Raw genomic sequence first — 19968 nt, forward strand, 5'->3', positions numbered from 1 at the left:
CCCACCCCGGAAGACGGGCACGAATATTATCACACCCAGCCATATTGACAACAAACAGCCAAACAGAGCAAAGACACACACTCGAGCCAAAAGAAACACAGACTGTCCACCCCACACACTCAACCAAGAACGAACAACCCCACAAAACATACGCATGTGAAGAGAAGAGAGGGAGAGAGAGAGAGGAACACACACAACAGCAACAGGACACACCACACCGAAACACTACAAACACACTTCACTACAACCCAAAAAAAAAAAAAAACACACCCCGAACGAAAGCGAAGAGCCCCGCCCAGCCCCATGAGTAGATCCCCCGCCCCAGCCAGCACCGCCACCCCCCACACACACCCCACCCGCCCCCCCCCCAGCCCCCAGAGACACACCACACACCCCCCACCACCCCACCACACACAGCACGCCCCACGAACGAGAACGACCCACCCGACCGCACGAGAGCAGAAGAGAGAGGAGACAGAGAAGAGTATATTATTCCAAGCCACACACAACACACAGAGGGGAAGATTGTATATTATTTTAACCCCACGATATCCGCACATATAATCCAACGACAAACACACAACACACAAACAATAGGTACAAACACAAACAGGCGTGAACAATCTTTGCAAACAACAGAAATGTGGACATGGGTGGGACACCGCCCCAACCACACACACACCCCCACCAACAAACAACACGCCCAACACTCTTGTGACACGCGGGGGATAACCCCAAGCACCACCACCCCAGCAAGGCAGCCCACACACCACCCCACCCCCCACGCACAACCACCCCCCCGCCCACTGCAATGTAGGCATATCTTGTTTTCTTACTGGGTTACGGAGGAGTGCGGTGAGGTAACACACACAACGCCACAACACGATAAAACGCAGGGGACGCGGTGGGAGGTGGTGTGAGCGGTGTGGCGAACACACAACACCACACAACTCACACCACACCACACGTACCCCCAATCCTACGCCGGCCGAAACCCTGCCTGAGAGCTCCACCCAACCCCAACCCACCGCACCAACCCCCATCCTCGCCGAGAGAGAGTGAGAGGGGGGTACTCGCCCACACACACCCACCGCGCAGCACCACCCCCCCCCACACCACAGCAGGCAGGCGCCGACGGCACACCGCGCGCAACGCCGCCCGGACGCCGCACCCGGCCGGCGCCGGGCGACGCCATCGTGGACACTTCCAGGCGCGACCCAAACATGAAGGAGCACGTTCCAGACCACCACCCCACGGACAGCACACTCCCCGCCGCCCCCCCCGGCCCCCTTTGACATCTCGACTCTGAAAAAATCTGCAGCCCTCTCCCATCAGTAGCGTATGATACAACTCTATCATGCTTCATCCGGTGGGCATTAGTATAACTCTTTTACACATTTCATTCGGCGCCCCAACCTCGCCCCTCGGCGCACGCAGTGTGTTAACCCGGCCCGGCCCCTCGTTACCGCTTACCACTTCGCGAGCAATCTGCGATCCTCTTATGGCCACGCAGTCCCGAGAAGTCTGAAACGCACCAGGCCGGCTGCCGATGAATGCCACGCCGATCCCCTAGCCAGTGCGGCGGGCCAGGTGCCAACTGTGACCACGTGACACGCGCACTTGTTACAGACTCTGTCCACATTGCTATCAACCTCACACCCGCGAGCCTTCCCACCTGGCACACTCACGACACCGGGGCGCCCCGCCCGCCCCCGCCCCCGCCGCACCGCCAGCGCGGCCGCGCACGCATCGGCCCGCCACCCGCGGCGACGCGCCCGCCACCCACCGCACACCCCCACACCGACGCGATAACTACGCGCCCCGCCGCCCCGTGTATCAGACATCGCTACGTAGCCTACATCATCGATAGTACTACGTTATCGACGTATAAGCTATAACCCCTCGATGTATGCAGATCATCGTACGTAGACCTACTCCTCGTAGTATGTTCAACGCGGGTACCACGCGTCGGGGAGCCCGAATATATACGCTAAACCCCGTGTATGTCAGAAATCGCTATCGTAAGGCCTACCTCAGTGTTAACGATTATGTTACTCGGACGCACAGCGCGCACACAGACCGTAAGTCAGGCTAGAACCCCCGGTATCAGACAATCGTTACGGTAGGCCTGAGCTCCATGTAGTAGTTACACTGAAGCAAGACACCGCGACCAATACTAATGAGCCGCTACTAACACCGCGAGAGTTCTCTCACAACACCACAACCCGGCCAGCGGGAAGACGCGGCGGAGCACGAGGCCCCGCGAAAGCGACGAGACCGAAACACGGCACTATAACACCGGGGAGAAAGATCCCTCCCCAGATAGGCCTACACACGAGGGTACAGCAAGTGAAACCACGTCCGGCCACACGCGCGCGGCCCCCACAGAGCAGTCGAAGTAAGGAATATTGCTCGACGTAACCAGCGTAGCAAAAGTGACCAGAGATCAGATGGCAGCGCACGATCAGAAGCAACCGCACCCTAGCAGACGGTGAGACGAGTCCTGGATACAGCGGGGGTTAGCTATAGTATGTAAATAACAGTCAATGATCAAGTAGTCAGCACCCTAACGTTTACTTATCGTCTCAAACTACACCGGAGGCTTTAGCTATAAGTGATGACCGATTAACACACTACATGAGGTCAGCGCGCTACGTACATGATTTGATTACACGGGGTTAAGCTCATATACCGTCACGTAAAAGCCATACCTACCCAGCAGTAGGCCCTGACGTACGCACCTCGATCACAACGCGCGGTATTACGCCCGTATATATGTCAGGTTCAACATACGAGGGGAGCGAGTGAGCTCTACGGCCCTACGTACGACTGTCTGAATACACGGGGTCCTCTCTCACCTTTATCAATGTCAGTAACATAACTACATGAGTAGGAACTACGTACGATGTCTAGATACACGGGGAGATTTTAGCTAGTATATGTGCAGTAACATACTACATGGAGTAGGCCTTACACGAGCGTCCCTCCGACCTACACCGGGGGAGCAGTTTACTATATATTTCCGAGTATTACATACTCCAATGAGTAGGACTAGCGTAGCGGATTGCTGATAACACGGGAGTTTAGTCTATATCAGTGTCAGTGAACCATACTACCATCGAGTAGCGCCTACTACGATGTCTGATACCACGGGGTTACTACGCTATAATATGTCAGTAACATACTAACAATGAGTAAGGAACTACGTGACGGATGTCTGCATACGGACGCCCGCGTCTTCAGCTACTATTAATGTCAGTCAACATACTCACATGAGTAAGGCTACGTACGATTGTCCTGATACACGGGCTTATACTATACTACGTCAGTAACCATACTACATGAGTAGGCCCTACGTCACGACGAGTCGTCCGCCTGACTCCAACAACTAACGCACGCTCCAGCTCAAGCACAGCGACAGTTCACTGATACACGGTGGTTTAGCTATGATATGCAGCATCAACAATACACTCACACATGAGGTAGGGAGCCGCTAGGGCCAGTAGCGAATGTCTCCGATACACGGGCGTTTAGCTACTATATCTACATCACACACACCAGACACACATTCAAGTGCTTACCACACACATCTTTTCACTATGCCTTCTCTTATGTCGTACATGAGTGAGGCACTAACGACACCACGAGCGTCATCGATACACGGAGCGAGCGATTTCCTAGCTATATAATATGTCAGTAATCAATACTAACATGAGCCTAAATGCACCTAGGCACAAGCCTACGAGAGAGAGCGAGTCGTCGCTCCAACACCCCGGCGTCTCCCTGTATCCCAGCGGCCCGCCTGAACATAACACACACCATCTGCGAGGCCGAAGACGTCTCCTCGGCCCCCGCCACCGCGCCCTCACCGTTCACCGATAGCCTGATTACTATTCTGAAGTACCACGAGAGTTGTTACGTTAGCTATATCATATCGTGACGACTTAACGATCTACGCTAACGAATTGAGTATGGGCACTCTCACGGTACTGAACTGTCTCGGATACACGGGAGCGTTTAGCTTATATAGTCGCGCGCGGCGGCTCTTCCAACACGAACTTCTGGCCGAGATCGGCCGCGTTCTCCGGTATGTCGTCATGTGTATCGTGCGATATATACTGATACTTTAGAAGACTCGAGTGCATGTAATCAGATAATTGTTTTCAAAAAACGTTGTCTAAAAAATCTAGAATAATATGTAAAGATCTGAAATTTTTTCCTTAAAGTGTGAGAGTGACCAATCTTTTCAAAAAAAGAGAATTATGGGCTAATTTTATTGATACAATTTGCGAGCTTTATTTTGATATTATTGTGAAACCATCATTCCTGGCTTTAGAAAGCATCAATACATAATTCCAATTTCCTTAAATAAAAGCAAAGATGCATTGCAGTAGTTATTGATAGATATATTATCTTTGCAAAGTCAGTCTGAGACCGGCGGCGGGCAACGGTTACACCTCCCGTTGTCAATAAATTTCCCACCACACCGCGACGCTACACACAATCACACCTACACTGTGCGGCGCCAGACGCACGACAAAAACCGCGCATTCACACACCACATACGGGCATGGCGCAGCCCACAATACAAACAACGCCCACGCGCTCGCTACACACCCCCACAACACACATACCACAATTTTACATCTGGGCAACTACGTCACCGCGCGACACACGGAGGAACGGCCCCACGCGCGAACAGGGCACGGGCCAGCACCGACGGCCCGCCGAGCGACACACACACACACACGCCGAGCGACACACACACCGACAACACCCATACAGCCATACTCCACACGGGCACAACACCAGCCACATCACCACATACACATACACATACGCAGCCATCACACCATCAGCGAGCCAGGTATCACCATCCCAGCATACAATACACATACACAGTAGGCACCATACACACATACACATACAGGCACCGCCACACATAACATACATCGATACACACTACACATACACATTACACTCCCACAATTACATCATAGCCACACGATTAAACACAAACACATCAATATCGAACGATAGGGACGAGCGTAACGATTGTCTTGATCACGGGACATTTCAGGCTAATATTATGCTCAGTAACAGACTACAGTGAGTAGGCCTACCGTACATGTCTGATACACGGCGGTTCTAGCTATATATGTACATCCACATATACAAAACAATTACCTAACAAACTATTCAGAGTACGGCCACAACTGTACGAAGTCTGACGTACACCGAGGGTTTTACACTCAATAAACTACGAGCACATTATAAATCAACATTGACACATCGACATACGTAGCGACCTGACACGTACGATGTCTGATGTACACGCGTGGTTTTAAGCGTATAATATTGTCACTACACAATTATACCTCACACCACTGAAAGCACAGAGTCACTAACCAGTACAGTAATGTCTGAATAAGCACACAAGGCAGCATATTCACGATCACATACACATCTGATGTCAGTAACATACTACAGTGAGTACGGCCTACCGTAGCGATGTCTGATAGCACGGGGTTTCTATAGATACGCATGCGTCACCACGTGACCACATTAACCAGCTCTGAAGCTAGGCCCTTACGTGAACCGATATCTGATACACGGGTTTTAGCTATATACGACATCAGTAACATACTACATGGAGTAGGATACGTACGGATGTCTGAATACACCGGCGAGTCGTTTAGCTATATATGTCAGTAACCAATACTACATGACTAGGTGCGTGCTACGTACGCCATGTCTGATACACGGGGTTATTAGCCTATATACGTCAGCTCACAATACACTACAACATCGAAAGATATCAGCCCTACCTAACGTACCATACCACATATGTCCATGCGTGATCACAGACGGCGGTGCGTGTTATCGCTCGTATTATTAGTGGGTCAGCTAGATTTGTCACACTTAGACAATTTTACCGCCTACGTACGATGTCTGTACACGGGGCTTTTAGCTATCAATTCTATGGCTCAGGTCACACACTACCTAACATGAGAGCAGTTCAGGCCCCTTGACTGTTACTATTATACTGATACACGGGCAAGTTTAGCTATATTATATGTCCAGTAACATTACTACATGAAGTAGGCCTACGTACAATGATCTGATACACGGGGTTTAGGCTATATTCATGTCAGCATAACATACACTAACATGAGTCACGACCTAGGTCCGTAAACGATCTGTCATAAGCACGGGTTATATGCCTATATAATGTCAGTTAAGCATACCTACATGAGTAGGCTATCGATTACGATTGTCTGCACACACGGGGGTTTAGCGCAATAATATTGAGCTTTTAGTGTATAGGTGTTACCGTGATTACCATCTACGGATGTTAGTGTGGTTCCTATTGTGCGTATGCATGTCTTTGAGTTACAGCCTGTGTGGGCTGATGTGCTGGTGTGTGTGGTTTATGTCTATTATATGATTGTGTGCTCAGGTTGAACATAGACTACGATCAAGCCTGGAGGAGTGCGTGCGCCTACGTACGAGTGTCTGGATACCGTACGGGGGTTTAGCTGATATATGTGCTCAGGTACCAGTACAACATGAAGTAGGCCTACGTACGATGTCTGATACACGGGGGTTTAGCTATCATATGTCAGTAACACAGCTACCCATACCACCTACCGGCACGATGGTTCTGAGAGAGAGCATGGGCTGTGTATTAGATCGCTTTATAGTATGAACGCTCTATACTACACAAAACTCACACTTAAAACTAGTCTCTCGTATCTGAATCAGTTCGCATCGACCCTTAAGTCCTCACTGATCACTATTCTCGATATAACTAGGCTATACTTTTATATTCGCTATTAAGATTAAGACAACCTAACTAGACATATTTTTCCACCACGTCTGACTGTAGAAAAACAATGCAGCACTCAAGACGCAGTTTATACACTATACAATACTGTACAATTTTCACATATCAAGAGGAGTAATTGCGACCATTATCTATGAGACGCTAGCTAATCCTGCGGTGAGCTAGTATGAGCCCTGATACCTTAGGCCGCGGACATAAGCACATATTACGCTGTTCTCCTCCGCAGAGCAGTAATGTCCCAACCTGAGCACGTCCAATTAATATAATGCCGAGGACGATATCGAGCAGAGCCTGGGTATATTCGCGGGCAGCCGCCGAGGAGGCCGCACGACCATGCGTTCACCAAAACACTCCTCTCTCGCCCAGTTCGCGATGCTTCCTACCAGAGTGCATGAGCAAACATAGCACTCATAGCCCGACACTCCGGACCTCAACACGGAGCAGACCGAGAGCACACTGCCCACCTCGCTGTAGTAACAGGTAGTTCTATATACACCGCGTCGCAACTAGTAACACGACTCAAATCCTACCCATGTGGTATTGTGAGTAATGTTGCCGTAGTGTGTGTGTGTGTGTGTGCAATGCTGTGTGTGTGTCGCGCCCGCGCGCTGGCCGTACGGTGGTGCACAATGTCGACGCTGCACGGCGCGCAGATCGCGTGGCCCACGGTCAGCGTACCGCGAGCATACTGACGTAGGCGCATTTGTTAGCAGTGCCAGGTCGCATGCAGCGACGTGGCGGTCGGGCATCGTTGGCTGGCATGTGTGGGTAAGGGGCTCATACATCCGTTCATGCGCCGTCGAGTGTGCCGTGATGCGCTGTCGCGTGCGTTGTGTGTGTGGTGTGGAAATTATGTGTTATATTGTGTGTGGATAGCTTTTTTCAGATATCTTAGCAAAAAAGTGGAAATCTGAAACTACACTCGCGAAGTTCCCCCTCATGTGCCCTACAACCCGGGCACCGCAGTGACATCATCGACTTGATGACGTCCGTGTTGGAACACAGTACAACACCGCACCAGCCAGCCCAACCGGCCCGGCCCTTCACACGCACATCCAACCCGACATCGCTATAGGAAAAACACCACAAGTGAGGCAACCACCAAGTTTTACACATCCGTTATTGCGTCAGAAATGTAGTTCGATTTCCTATACTCAACGAACTAAATCACAAACGCTCGCCTTCAAGATGTGTCTCATTGCGTGCGGGTGTCTAGAACACAGAATATGGCACTGGACTCTCTGCTACCACCCGAATGGTAACTGTAATGCGAAAGAATCTAGAAGATATCGTTGACCAAAGAACGGACAATTGGTGAGGAAAAAAAGAAGGTGGACACACTCTGGCTGCGGACATGAAATTACTCCCACGGAAAGAGTGCACGGCGCGCTATTGCGCTGGCTGCGCTAGCACCGACTATCTAATGTGTACCGTAACACCGCGCGAATCCATATACGATACGTATGCCGCAAGCTGATCGCTACTCGAGACTATAATGTATATAGAAAGGATGCAAGGGTACACATATTCTGACGCGTCGTGCAGAAAATGATTATGCAGTGCATCGTAAATCACAAGCGAGTCAAACACAACACAAATCACTAACCACTGCGAGAGAGGAGCACTAGACCAACATGCAGCTGCCAATGCTTGCACCTGAATCCCGCTCTGCGTGTTGGGTTTGTATCTTCCGTAATATCGTGTGAACAGCGCGCTGAACCTATCCAAGCTCAGCGGCTATAGTCGGACTGGCGGCGAGTCATTGAGCATTGCGTTTCTTATGATCAAAATTATACAGCGCCACAACTAGAATAAGTCCGCACATCGGATTTTTCTCGCATTCGCTGCATGTTGTGATGCGTACACATAGCTCGCTGCGGTTATGGGCGATTTTTCTAAAATCGTGGTGCGGATGCCAGTAGATCCCACTCTATACTAGGAGGAACATCGAAGTGCCGAAGTTTCCATTGCGGCCACCAATAACCCTATTCAATGTATAGAAAATTTAAAATCCTTGTCTCAAACTTACAGTTCATAATAACTTTATTATTGCTTCGTATATGTGTACTCGGTACGTAGAAATTGTGCAATCTTGTTTAAATCACTATGTTATCCTACATTGGCAATTCAAGACTGGCAAACGAACCTACCTAATAAGGATAAATAGCTGCTTTTCGGGGGTTTTCCCCAGATAACATTATTATGTGCGCGGCCTTTTCTACGTGTTTAAAGCTAAACAAACCGCTCGAGGCTATGGAAGATAGTTTTACCTTATGTATGGTCTTGACATAAACTGTGCCTGTGTCGACGAAGCGTTTACCCGCGATGGACGAAAGCCACAACTGAATCATCACGGTTGTTACAACTATAGATCTCATATTATGTGCACATATATTATTGCATACTTCCTTGGCTGACCAGTTCCAACATAGCAGCCGTGTGCGCTGTGCCCTGTGTGTGGTGATTGATGCTATGCGTCGGTAAACAGAGAGCCAGCTAACAGCAACGATCAATATAGTGTATATCAGACTGAGGAAGTCTAATTACGAAAAACACGTGACGATTCTTACCATCGAGCACGATATAGCTCCGATGCTCTGGCATCCGCAATGAGCACCTCATGTGCTAGACAGACAAACCCTTACAGTGATCTGCCCATGGACTAGATAGATCGATTATTTCGATTAATGGGGACTGATTGATTTCGATGAATGGGCACTCGGCAATAGGAGTAGTATGGCATGTAAAAGTAAAAGGTATAAAATGCGAAGTTTATCATTCTTAATCATTATCAAAAAACGCTACCACAAAGGCAGGGGATGCGCATAGCGTAGGATCTGTGATAAGTCCCTGCCATGCGACGGATGGATAAGACGCACGGGCGGAAAACAGTACGGACGACGGACAGACCGGAAGGACGGACGCGGACGGCGACGAGTACACCACGAGTACGCGATACAAGACAGACAGCAGGAGCCATGGATGCATTAGTATGATGACTAGGGAATCGACTGATCGAGAGGGTGCATTGTGATAGATCGGTGGTATAGTGTTGGACATCGGAGACTTGGATTGGACTCGGCAGGATGTGAGTAGATGGATGGAAACGTGGACTTGGCATTGTAATAGTATTGGTATATGATGGATAAAAGCAGCTGTGCGCACAAGACATAATAGACCTGGCACTGAGGAGTTCTTGTATAGAGAATGGTATCTCGCCGCCAATCTGCGCCATACTAGGAACTGGATCGGACTGGATGGATGGAATGGATGCGATCGGAGTGGAGGATTGACTAGGATGGATGGCACGATGGTATTCGAGATGCGCATGGATGGATGGATGGACTAGATGGAGGCCTTGGGACACTTAGTGCACAGAAGTGGAGTGATGATGGGATGGACTTGGCACTGGATTAGGGTGGGTGGATGGCCATGCGCCTAGGCGATTCGCTGAAGGGCTCGTTCAATATTAGAAAAACGCTCCACAAACATACCGAGCGTCTGTGGGATGTCCCCCTGCCATCACCAAATGGATTGGATGGACGATAACGATTCATGATGTCCAGAACCTATTGGCAAGATCAGGATGGGCTCTACGCGACTCTGGACATGGATTCGCTAAGGCGTCTATTCAATGTAATATGAAAAGAGCTTCAACATCGTGATGAAGTCGGCTGATGGGAACACAGGACCACCGAGTCTGTATGGCAAGCCCTTCAGCTCGATATAAGGCCTCGTGACTAGGATACAAGGAGCGATGCGATGACTCGCGATAGGAAAGCCTGAGTGAGTTAAAAGTGGCAACCCAGATTAATTTAGTGAGCCTTCCGACGAGGATTTTGGTGATGGTGGTGGTAACGATGTGTGGAGGATAGATGACGAATAGGTAATCGAATCAGGAGGTGGATGACGGATGGACGTAGTATTATGTGTAGCGGGGCTAGGCGGCGGATTGCAAGGCGATGAGTCATATACAAAGATTGCTTCTCCGACGGCCGGATTCGGCGAAGAACGACGGTCCGCTTCAGACTCATAGATACCGTGTCATAACAGACTACTAACGGAACAGTTTTCACATGAAGGCGGAGCGGCTTGTCGTTGCTCTGGCTGGTGTGTACACGCGCTCGGCTTACAGTAACAGTCATTTGATTTATGGTGATTGATGCATTGCGATAGCGCTCACGGAAGCGTTCATTCCGTCCTGTTTGAGCGGCGGAACGAAAACGCAGATGCGATCTGTTTTTATGTTTGTTATAGCAGTCTGTAGCAAGAGCAAGGCGGGGTCTAGAACTTGATTTAGCCTATTGCTATCATCGGCAAAGCGCAATTCTATATTCTGTAACCACATAGGATTAGTGGGAGTTTGCCTGTTTTCCGCCCGCTCACCTCAATGCTATCACCAACGTCATCGGCTGGCGTCAATAGCTGATGCTCACGGCCCGGCGGACGGAGCTGCAGTGCGGCGGAAGAGGAAGGTTTTTGCGGCTAAACGTTAGTCAGCGTGATTGATAGATAGCTTTAATGACAATTTCATTTTCATTCAAAGGGCCCACCGCGGCTTTCTGGGGTGTGTATCCGTCTTCGCGGCGGGGGGTAGTTCGCTGGACGGGGAGATGACGGGGAGCGAGCCTCATAGGAAAACACTCACCGAGCAGTGCGTTGAACTCGCGAACACCCCGGTCTATTAAAGAATGGAGTTAGATGGAACTGAGGATGATGCGATGATTAGGATGGATCTCTGATTTGATTATTATTGGTAGACTATGAAGCGATCCGACGTGAGATGCTCGATTGGATGATCCGATAGTTGCGGCATGATGGATGGACTGTGGGCAGGTAAGACTACTATAGGGCGTTATCGATTTTACATTATTTGTGAATGGTGAATGATGGAGTGGCGAAGACATGACGGCAACTTGACGACGACACGACGCATTGATGGATGATGAATGGAATTAAGGATAGGATAAATATTGGAGTATGGAGAATTGCGGCGAAAGATGGATGATATGGTCGATAATGGTAAAAGTGATAATGCACATAGAATAAATAACATAGATCTTGTTTATTTTAGTAAAGGTTTGTAGCGTGTTCGGTTCGTGTCCGCCTATATCTAACCAGCGACGCAGAAAGACGGGCTGATTGAGGGCACGAACGTATAGATGCGGCCTGTGGCCCGGCGTCCATTGCATAACTATTAGTCGCCCGTGGTACGGCTCTCAAGTAAGCCTTGCCAGCAAGCAGCGCAGCGGTGGTGTGTGTGTGTGTGTGTGTGTGTGTGTGTGTGTGTGTGTGTGTGTGTGTGTGTGTGTGTGCGTGTGTGTTTGTTCGTCACTCTCGTACATGTAGTACATGTCGTAGATAGGTAGGCGCGCTCATTATGCTCGCGGTACTCCCAGTGATCTCTATAATTTTATTACAGAGATCAGTGGGTACTCCAGTCCAAGGAGCTAAATATAACTATTTATTTTTATTTAGCTGTTATTTTATTTTATTTTATTAGCTGTTTATTTTATTTGTTATATTTAGCTCCTTACTCCAGTCAAGTCCATTGTACGCGCGCCCTCTGTTGTCGACAAAACATGTTAACTATATTCTCTTACACTACAGCGTATGTACACCGGAATTCTATTGAATGGAATGTTTTCGTATATGAGGTCTCATATCCTCCTTACTTTGGCTATATTCTAAAATACAGAGCCAATCAACCGCATACCTACAGCAGTGAACTAAGAACGCTCAATTTACACACGCACGCACACACGCGCACGCACGCACACACACACACACACACGCGCGCGCACACACACACACACACCAGGGGCGTAGCCAGCCTAAAAAAAAGTGTGTGGGAGGGGGTTCTTATTACAACAGCAGTGGAACTTTATACTATCGAAACATAGGAACAAATACACAAACATATAACCATAACATTAAACATACACAATGCTAAATTAATTATTTCTTACTTCATTCTCACTATACTGCGGGAATGATACATATACGTGTACTGGATAATTATCGTGTAATTAATGAGTCTAGCTCCAGACGTCTGGAGTGTTGTCTGGAGTACATGTTGACAACTTTGTCTAGATCCATTGGATGATCATAATGAATGTGGAGAAGAATGCGCGTTTAGCGGCGTCTACACTATGCTAAAACCCGGGTTTACCGCATCTCCACTGTTGCTAAAACGCAGGTTTTAGAGGTGGGTTTTGTAAAAACGCGGGTTTTACAGACCCGGCAATATTGCCGGGTTTTGCTCTGCTAAAACCCGCGTTTTAGTCGAGCGCCGTAGTGTAGACAGAACATGACAGAAAACCCGCGTTTTAGCTATGTATCCCACCACTCAGTACTAGATGGGTGCATTCACGGAAGGTGGGTTTTTGACAGTGTAGACGCTGCACCACCAAAAACGCGCGTTTTACTAAAACGCGGGTTTTAAAAACCCGGGTTTTAGTCTATAGTGTAGACACTGCACCACCGAAAACGCGCGTTTTACTAAAACGCGGGTTTTAAAAACCCGGGTTTTAGTCTATAGTGTGTTGCCGCTAAATATTGTCGGGTTTTGCTCTGCTAAAACCCGCGTTTTAGTCGAGCGCCGTAGTGTAGACAGAACATGACAGAAACCCCGCGTTTTAGCTGCACGCCAGACTCGGCTACAGGTGGCGCAACCATACCGGGGATATGCTTGATACAACCGAAATACTTAAAACCCGGCATTGACGGAAGGTGGGTTTTTGACAGTGTAGACGCTGTATCACCGAAAACGCGCGTTTTAAAAACCCGGGATTTAGTCTATAGTGTAGACGCCGCTTTTGTGTGTGTGCGTGTGTGTTTGCGTGTGCGTGTGGGGTGTACGTACGTATGAATGCGTGCATAAGTGGTGGGACGCGTGCAGACGTTTGCGCGTGTAATACATACATGTATATGGAGAATCCCTTCTTTTTATAGCTGTTTCTCGAATGTCGGAAGAACTGGTGGCGCGCAGGAGCTGGGGCTCACCTCTTACTGCATCAATCGCTACGGCAGTATCATCCACGAATTTCTACACGCTCTAGGCTTCCACCATCAGCACAGCACACACGACAGAGATAACTGGGTGGAAATTATCTGGGACAACATTGAACCAGGTAACGGTTGCTATCCCAGACACGATAGTTGGTGAACAGATAGCGGTTGCTAGGCCAGACACGATAGTTGGTGAACAGGTAGCGGTTGTAACGACAGGAACACTGACGGCGTCATGAATACGAACTTTCCCACTGCTACCCCCTTCATGTTGACAAACTTTCCCGCCGCAGCTACATTCACGCTCTCAATCCACGTACTGCTACCGTACTGCCCGTTGCCGCTGCATGAATCTTACAAACCCAGCTACACATTCCGCCCCTCGTCCTACTTTAGCAGAACCCCCCGCGTGCTGGTATTACACACTATTTATGTGGTGTAGTTAGCGTATTATAATATCAAGAGTGGATAATAGACTCTATAATTCACTCCTGATAATATGTAGGTACAATAGAATGCATTACGTCTGGAATAATATCCCGGTAGTATAGTAGTATATAGTAGTAGTGACACGTGCGTAGTGTACATAGTGTAATCGTACGCAACACGTCGAATATGGCACGACTAGAGTTTATTCTTCACCAGGGTTTGAGCACAACTTCAAAAAGTACGACGTGGCTACGGTGACGCAGTTTAGCGAGATGTACGACTACTACTCGATAATGCACTACAGCGCCTACGCCTTCACCTCCAATGGCAAGCCAACCATCAAACCGCTGCAGGAGATTGGATACGAAATCGGACAACGAGACGGCTTCTCCTATACCGACATCGCCAAGCTAAACGCAATGTACGGTTGTCGTATTCCCGCTTAGTATAGCCTACACCTCTCGCGGGTCATAAATGCATCTCTCTATAAATCGATGATGATCACGTACACCTATCTATATACCTATGATAATCAATCGCACAGCAGCCTATAAATCTGTGCTAGTCACATGATCACACCCCTGTCTCTATAAAGCAAAAATAATCACACGCTTGCCTATAACGCCGTGATCATGAGCATATATGTTTTTAGTGAGCCACAATAACGATGAATTTGCGTTGAACGTTGATTAATAGGTAGTAATACCTGCAAACCCGTGACAACGACAGCACGATTGGCGCTTATAAAGCATCCACGTACCATTTTGTAATAATTATGATAAATTATTAAAAGAAACATGATTGAAATTGATAGTAAATAAGTTCTATGGTTACTGTTATGTGTGATTATAGTCACCGTTTCACGCGGGTTTGGTTTATGTAAATGATGGTTTTGCTGCGAATATACAAAAATAAACACATACATTAATTACTGATGCAAAATCATTGGATATGCATGTCATTCTATGCGTGAGGAGGCGTTCGTATGGCTAAATATAATACTATTATTGATCCACTATTACACATAATATTACCAATACAAATTATTACATGCAAATTTATATAAGGTAATAGGAATGTGATGGAAGGGCGCCTATAGTCAGAGGTTAAAGTGGAAATGCATACCCTAGGCCTATGGGTTATCGTACCTATACTGTATGGAAGTGGGTGACAACTGCCTGAATTGTACATTTATCTGGCATAGTCCTTTTGAAGTTGGCACTAAAATTCCGCCCTCCACCACATTTTCTGCATGAAAAGAACATTTTGAACGTAGTTAAAACCCTAATCTCAGCATGGACGGATGGAGCTTTCGCTATGTATATACGATACGATAATTTTTCGTAGCCAATCCCTTTATTCTAAACACAACGATTAATACCACAAATATATCTGTACTGATACAAATACGTTATAATGGTAAGGCGTAAATCGTGACACCGTCAACCATCGTGTGACGCCAAGAAAACCACGAATTTCAAAACCAAATCTAACGGTGACAATATTAATTCTACTGCAGTTATAACAATGCAGTTATTCGTCGAACCTTGGAATAATCATTCTGACTGATTACTTCAAGGTCGAACGAAACGTCACCATTTATGGCATATAGGGTTGGCACTATATAACACCTACCGATACTTATCACGCCGGGAGTGACCAGTGGAAATGTGAAATTTTTGAAGTGTGGTCAGTGAGCACAACAATAATCTTAAAAGATTTGTTTCATATTATCAGAATTCATACCTCAAAATTTTCTACAAATAATATATCGCTGTATAGGATTACGACGAGGCTCGGGTAGTGAGTAATCTTGACTTTGTTTTCAAAGTCAGAAATAAGGGGATAGAATGCCGAGTGAACATTTTTCATGCCACAATCACACGTCCCAGCGCCATTTTTTATGTCCATTAGCATGAGTGGGTAATGGTGGCGCGATCCTGCGACCAAAGTGAATTTTGTAAATCGGATTTAACCATGCACACGTGCCGTCGGCCCGACCGTGTCCAGTTTGAACGTATGATGAGCTCGGCCAAAGAAAATTATTTTGGTTATCAGCGGCGACCGACGTCACCAGCGCCATTCCTATGTAAATTAGCATTGGTGGAAACAAGGTAAATTAGCATAGGTCGTCAGAAAAGCATTGTCTTGTGCACACTATTTTACAGTATGCACGCAAATTAGGTGCCTCGTAGACGTCTAGAAAGCATTAGAAAGAAGATTGGTCTTGTCGTGTAATTGTACCATTCCAGCAAGTGGCGTAGTCATGGTCACCGGTCAGCCATTTTTGTGTATGAAACGGGATCCGAATACTTTATAGAAATACGCGCGTTATAGAGCTGGCAAAAGTTTCGAGCGGAGCATACCACGCTTGAATCTGTTGTTATTTAACATGAATAAAGTGTATGTTGTGTATGCGACGAAACAGTGTGAGTATTTTTAATTAATTTCTGTTCATGTGGTTATGAGGATGCGTAGTCAGGCCTGCTGCCTATGAACGCCTAGCTTCTACTGTTGTACAACACCTATATAATAATTATATTATTAAAACAATAGCATAAGGCTTTCACGTAAGCTTCCATACTGCAAATAACGTGAATTGATAGCTTCAAAATAAGTAGGTTAAACGTTAACATTTTTATTATATATTTAAACGAGACTGAAAGCTAGACCTTTTCCAGTCAGTTTCGGTTCGTTCCGGTGTTTTTGTTTGTATATATCGATGTCAGCACCAAGGAGCTATATTATACAAGATTGTACAATATGTATNAAGCCCGCCGCACACGGTGAACTATCTGCTGATCCAACGACCTCAAGAGGCCGTTGGCTCAGCAGATAGTTCAGCGTGTGCATGCAGATTCTGCCCGATTTTTGGCCTCGCGTGGCTGTGAGACCGATATCTATCGTGTTTGATATTTGTGGCCACGCGAGGCCAGAAACTCAGCGTGTGCGGGCTCCGTGAGCTATCAGCTCAGCCACAAATATTTACCAACCAATGAAAGCGCAGGAATAGGGCATGTGATTTAAAATGTCGGCGCCCACGGAACATGTTCAGGGCCTTCAAATCGAAGACAAATTAATTGAAATTTGGCCAGACTATCCTTGTTTATATGATGTTCGCTCCCCTGAATTTAAAAACTGCGATAAAGGTCAGCAATCACTAGAGGAGATTGCGGAGAAACTGTCCCAAACTGGTATGTACAAAAAATTTCATTAGTCTGCTTAGATGTATTCGGCTAAAACACAATCAGGATGTACACTAGCCACAAGTTACCTTCTCGCATATCACTACATTGCGAGAAGTATTATGCCTATAGCGATGTTTCATGTTTATAAACATTGACGTCATATGCGCACATGCAAAGTTTAACGGTTCAATGGCAGCAAGCAGATGCGTGATATTGTTCGATACAAGCGTACGTGCACACGCACACACACACACTGTCACTCATGCACGCACGTGTACGTGCACACGCACGCACGCACTCAGGTCTACGTGCACATGCACACGCGTGCACATGCACACGCGCGTGTACGTGCACACACACGAACGCACGCACGCATGCACGCACGTGTACGCGCACACGAACGCACGCACGCGTGCACGCACGTGTACGTGCACACGCACGCACGCACGCACGAACGTGTACCTGCACACGCCCGCATGCACGCACGCGCGTGTACGTGCACACGCACGCAGGCACGCATGCACGCACGTGTACGTGCACACGCACGCACGCACGCACGCACGCACGCACGCATGCACGCACGCACACACACATACACACATATACATGCATATCAGTTGCTAAACACCGTAGGGTTACGGATAGTCTCTCGCCAGGGTTGATGCTGTTCTGCATAATGGTGTTTTTCCTTTGAATTATTGGACCCACCATTGCCAAAACCCACCCATCCTGGAAGTGATGAATATCCAGGCGATGGAACTGTCTAAATGTTTCCGGGTCCTCACATCTCACTTCTTGTGAGAGAGTGGCATTAACGCCTCGTTTCTCCGTTCTCTGCAACCATTCCCTCGTCCAAATGTAACGTGTTGACGTTGACGCTGTTCGTTGACGTCGAACACGTCGAATTAATAACAGGAAAAGTAGAGCTTTTTGCTGTTCCGTGAACGCCGACATTTTAAATCACATGCCCTATTATTTCTTCGCTTTTATTGGTAAATATTTGTGGCTGATAGCTCACGCAGCCCGCACACGCTGAGTTTCTGGCCTCGCGTGACCACACATATCATAACACGCCAGGGGATGTACGCCACCAGATGGCGCTGTTCATTTAGCACTATATCAGAAATTCTTCAGGACCTCATGTAGTACGCTGTGCAAAGTTTCACAGTTCTAACTAAAAGTGCACAATCCATGTGCTTATCCTCTGGACTACTAGTCTGTATTCAGCCTACCTTTTACCATTACTTGTGGGCATTATCTTAGCGGGTCGGCTGTCGTGATATTGCGTCTATTTGCATATCTGCATCTATATATCTGTCGATCTATCTCATCTTCTTTTTCCCCTCTCTCTATATATAATATATATCGGTACTAAATTTGCGAGTGTGGGTCTAGATATGAGTCGTAATAGTGTGGTTCACGCTTGTGATATTTATCCATGGCTCACCTAACTAATATGTGAGAGAATATACGAAGATGTTTAAAGAGAAGAAGAGTTTTGGAATTATTAAAGAGACGAAGAAACGCTGCTATTTCTGTGAAATAAAATAAATAACATATTTAATAATCAATATTTACAAAATCGCTTCCATCATCTCTATAAAATGCCTAGTATAAGTTAATACGCCTGCACGCGCGGTACTGAGATTGTACTCTAACGTTCTACCCATTATGAGCATCTCAATTGAAATCGGTACTTATCTATATTTACACTAATATATACATGAACGTATAGTTTCTTTTAACACAGAAGATAGCATTCGTAAAACGATAGATGGCCGGCTAGATTCAGTCCACTCACTCATACAGTCAAACCTCTGTTACTGGAAACCTTTATAGAACGGACACCTGTCTATAAAGGACACGATACAATTTTCTTTTGAATGACACATATATATATATATATATATATATGTGTGTTTGACCGCAGTACTGGTCGGGCCATATAGCGAGTGAAGTGAATTTAATGTTCGATTTGAACTCGACCTCTTTGCATATATGACCATATCTGGCTCATGATGGAATTCGCATATTCTGTGCGGCAGGCATTCTCAAACACGAATAACGTTTGCCATTCCATGATTTCTCTTCTATAGTGGCGCGCGTGACTTTGTCGTTGACTTTGTCTATATCTATGGCGATATAGACCAAGAAACGCGCCTGATGCCTCAACTTATCATTTCCATCATGCTTCGTGCGAAACCACATCACATCTTTCCCACGCCTTGAATCGTATACGAATATTTTTTAATGTAAAACACTGACGTGCAAACGCAGCAACGAAGCAAAAATCCACGATGATAAACGGTCTGATATAGTAGTATAGGCCTACTGTAACCTATTATACAGCTCTTGCGCGCGCTAGCGGCGTGTAGCGCTCGTCTCTCTCTCTCTTCTCTCTCTCCCCCCGCTCTCTCTTCGCCGCTCTCTCTCTTTTCCTCTCTCTCTGCTTGCTCTTATCTCTCTCTCTCACTTCGTCCATCCCCTCTCCCT

At 47.1% G+C, this 19968-nt stretch overlaps 1 protein-coding gene across 1 annotated transcript; it reads left to right on the forward strand.

Annotated features, from left to right (window-relative positions):
- Positions 1 to 3971: 3971 nt before the first annotated feature.
- Positions 3972 to 15169, forward strand: LOC106815032 (zinc metalloproteinase nas-4-like). The gene is made up of 3 exons (XM_014819455.1): positions 3972 to 4087; positions 13802 to 13980; positions 14504 to 15169. The coding sequence occupies exons 1-3, from the start codon at positions 3972 to 3974 to the stop codon at positions 14731 to 14733; spliced, it is 525 nt and encodes a 174-aa protein (XP_014674941.1). The 3' UTR covers positions 14734 to 15169.
- The last annotated feature ends 4799 nt before the right edge of the window (positions 15170 to 19968 follow it).

The sequence above is a fragment of the Priapulus caudatus genome, unplaced genomic scaffold (assembly GCF_000485595.1).
Source record: "Priapulus caudatus unplaced genomic scaffold, Priapulus_caudatus-5.0.1 Scaffold1026, whole genome shotgun sequence".
Classification (NCBI taxonomy): Eukaryota; Metazoa; Priapulida; class Priapulimorpha; order Priapulimorphida; family Priapulidae; genus Priapulus; species Priapulus caudatus.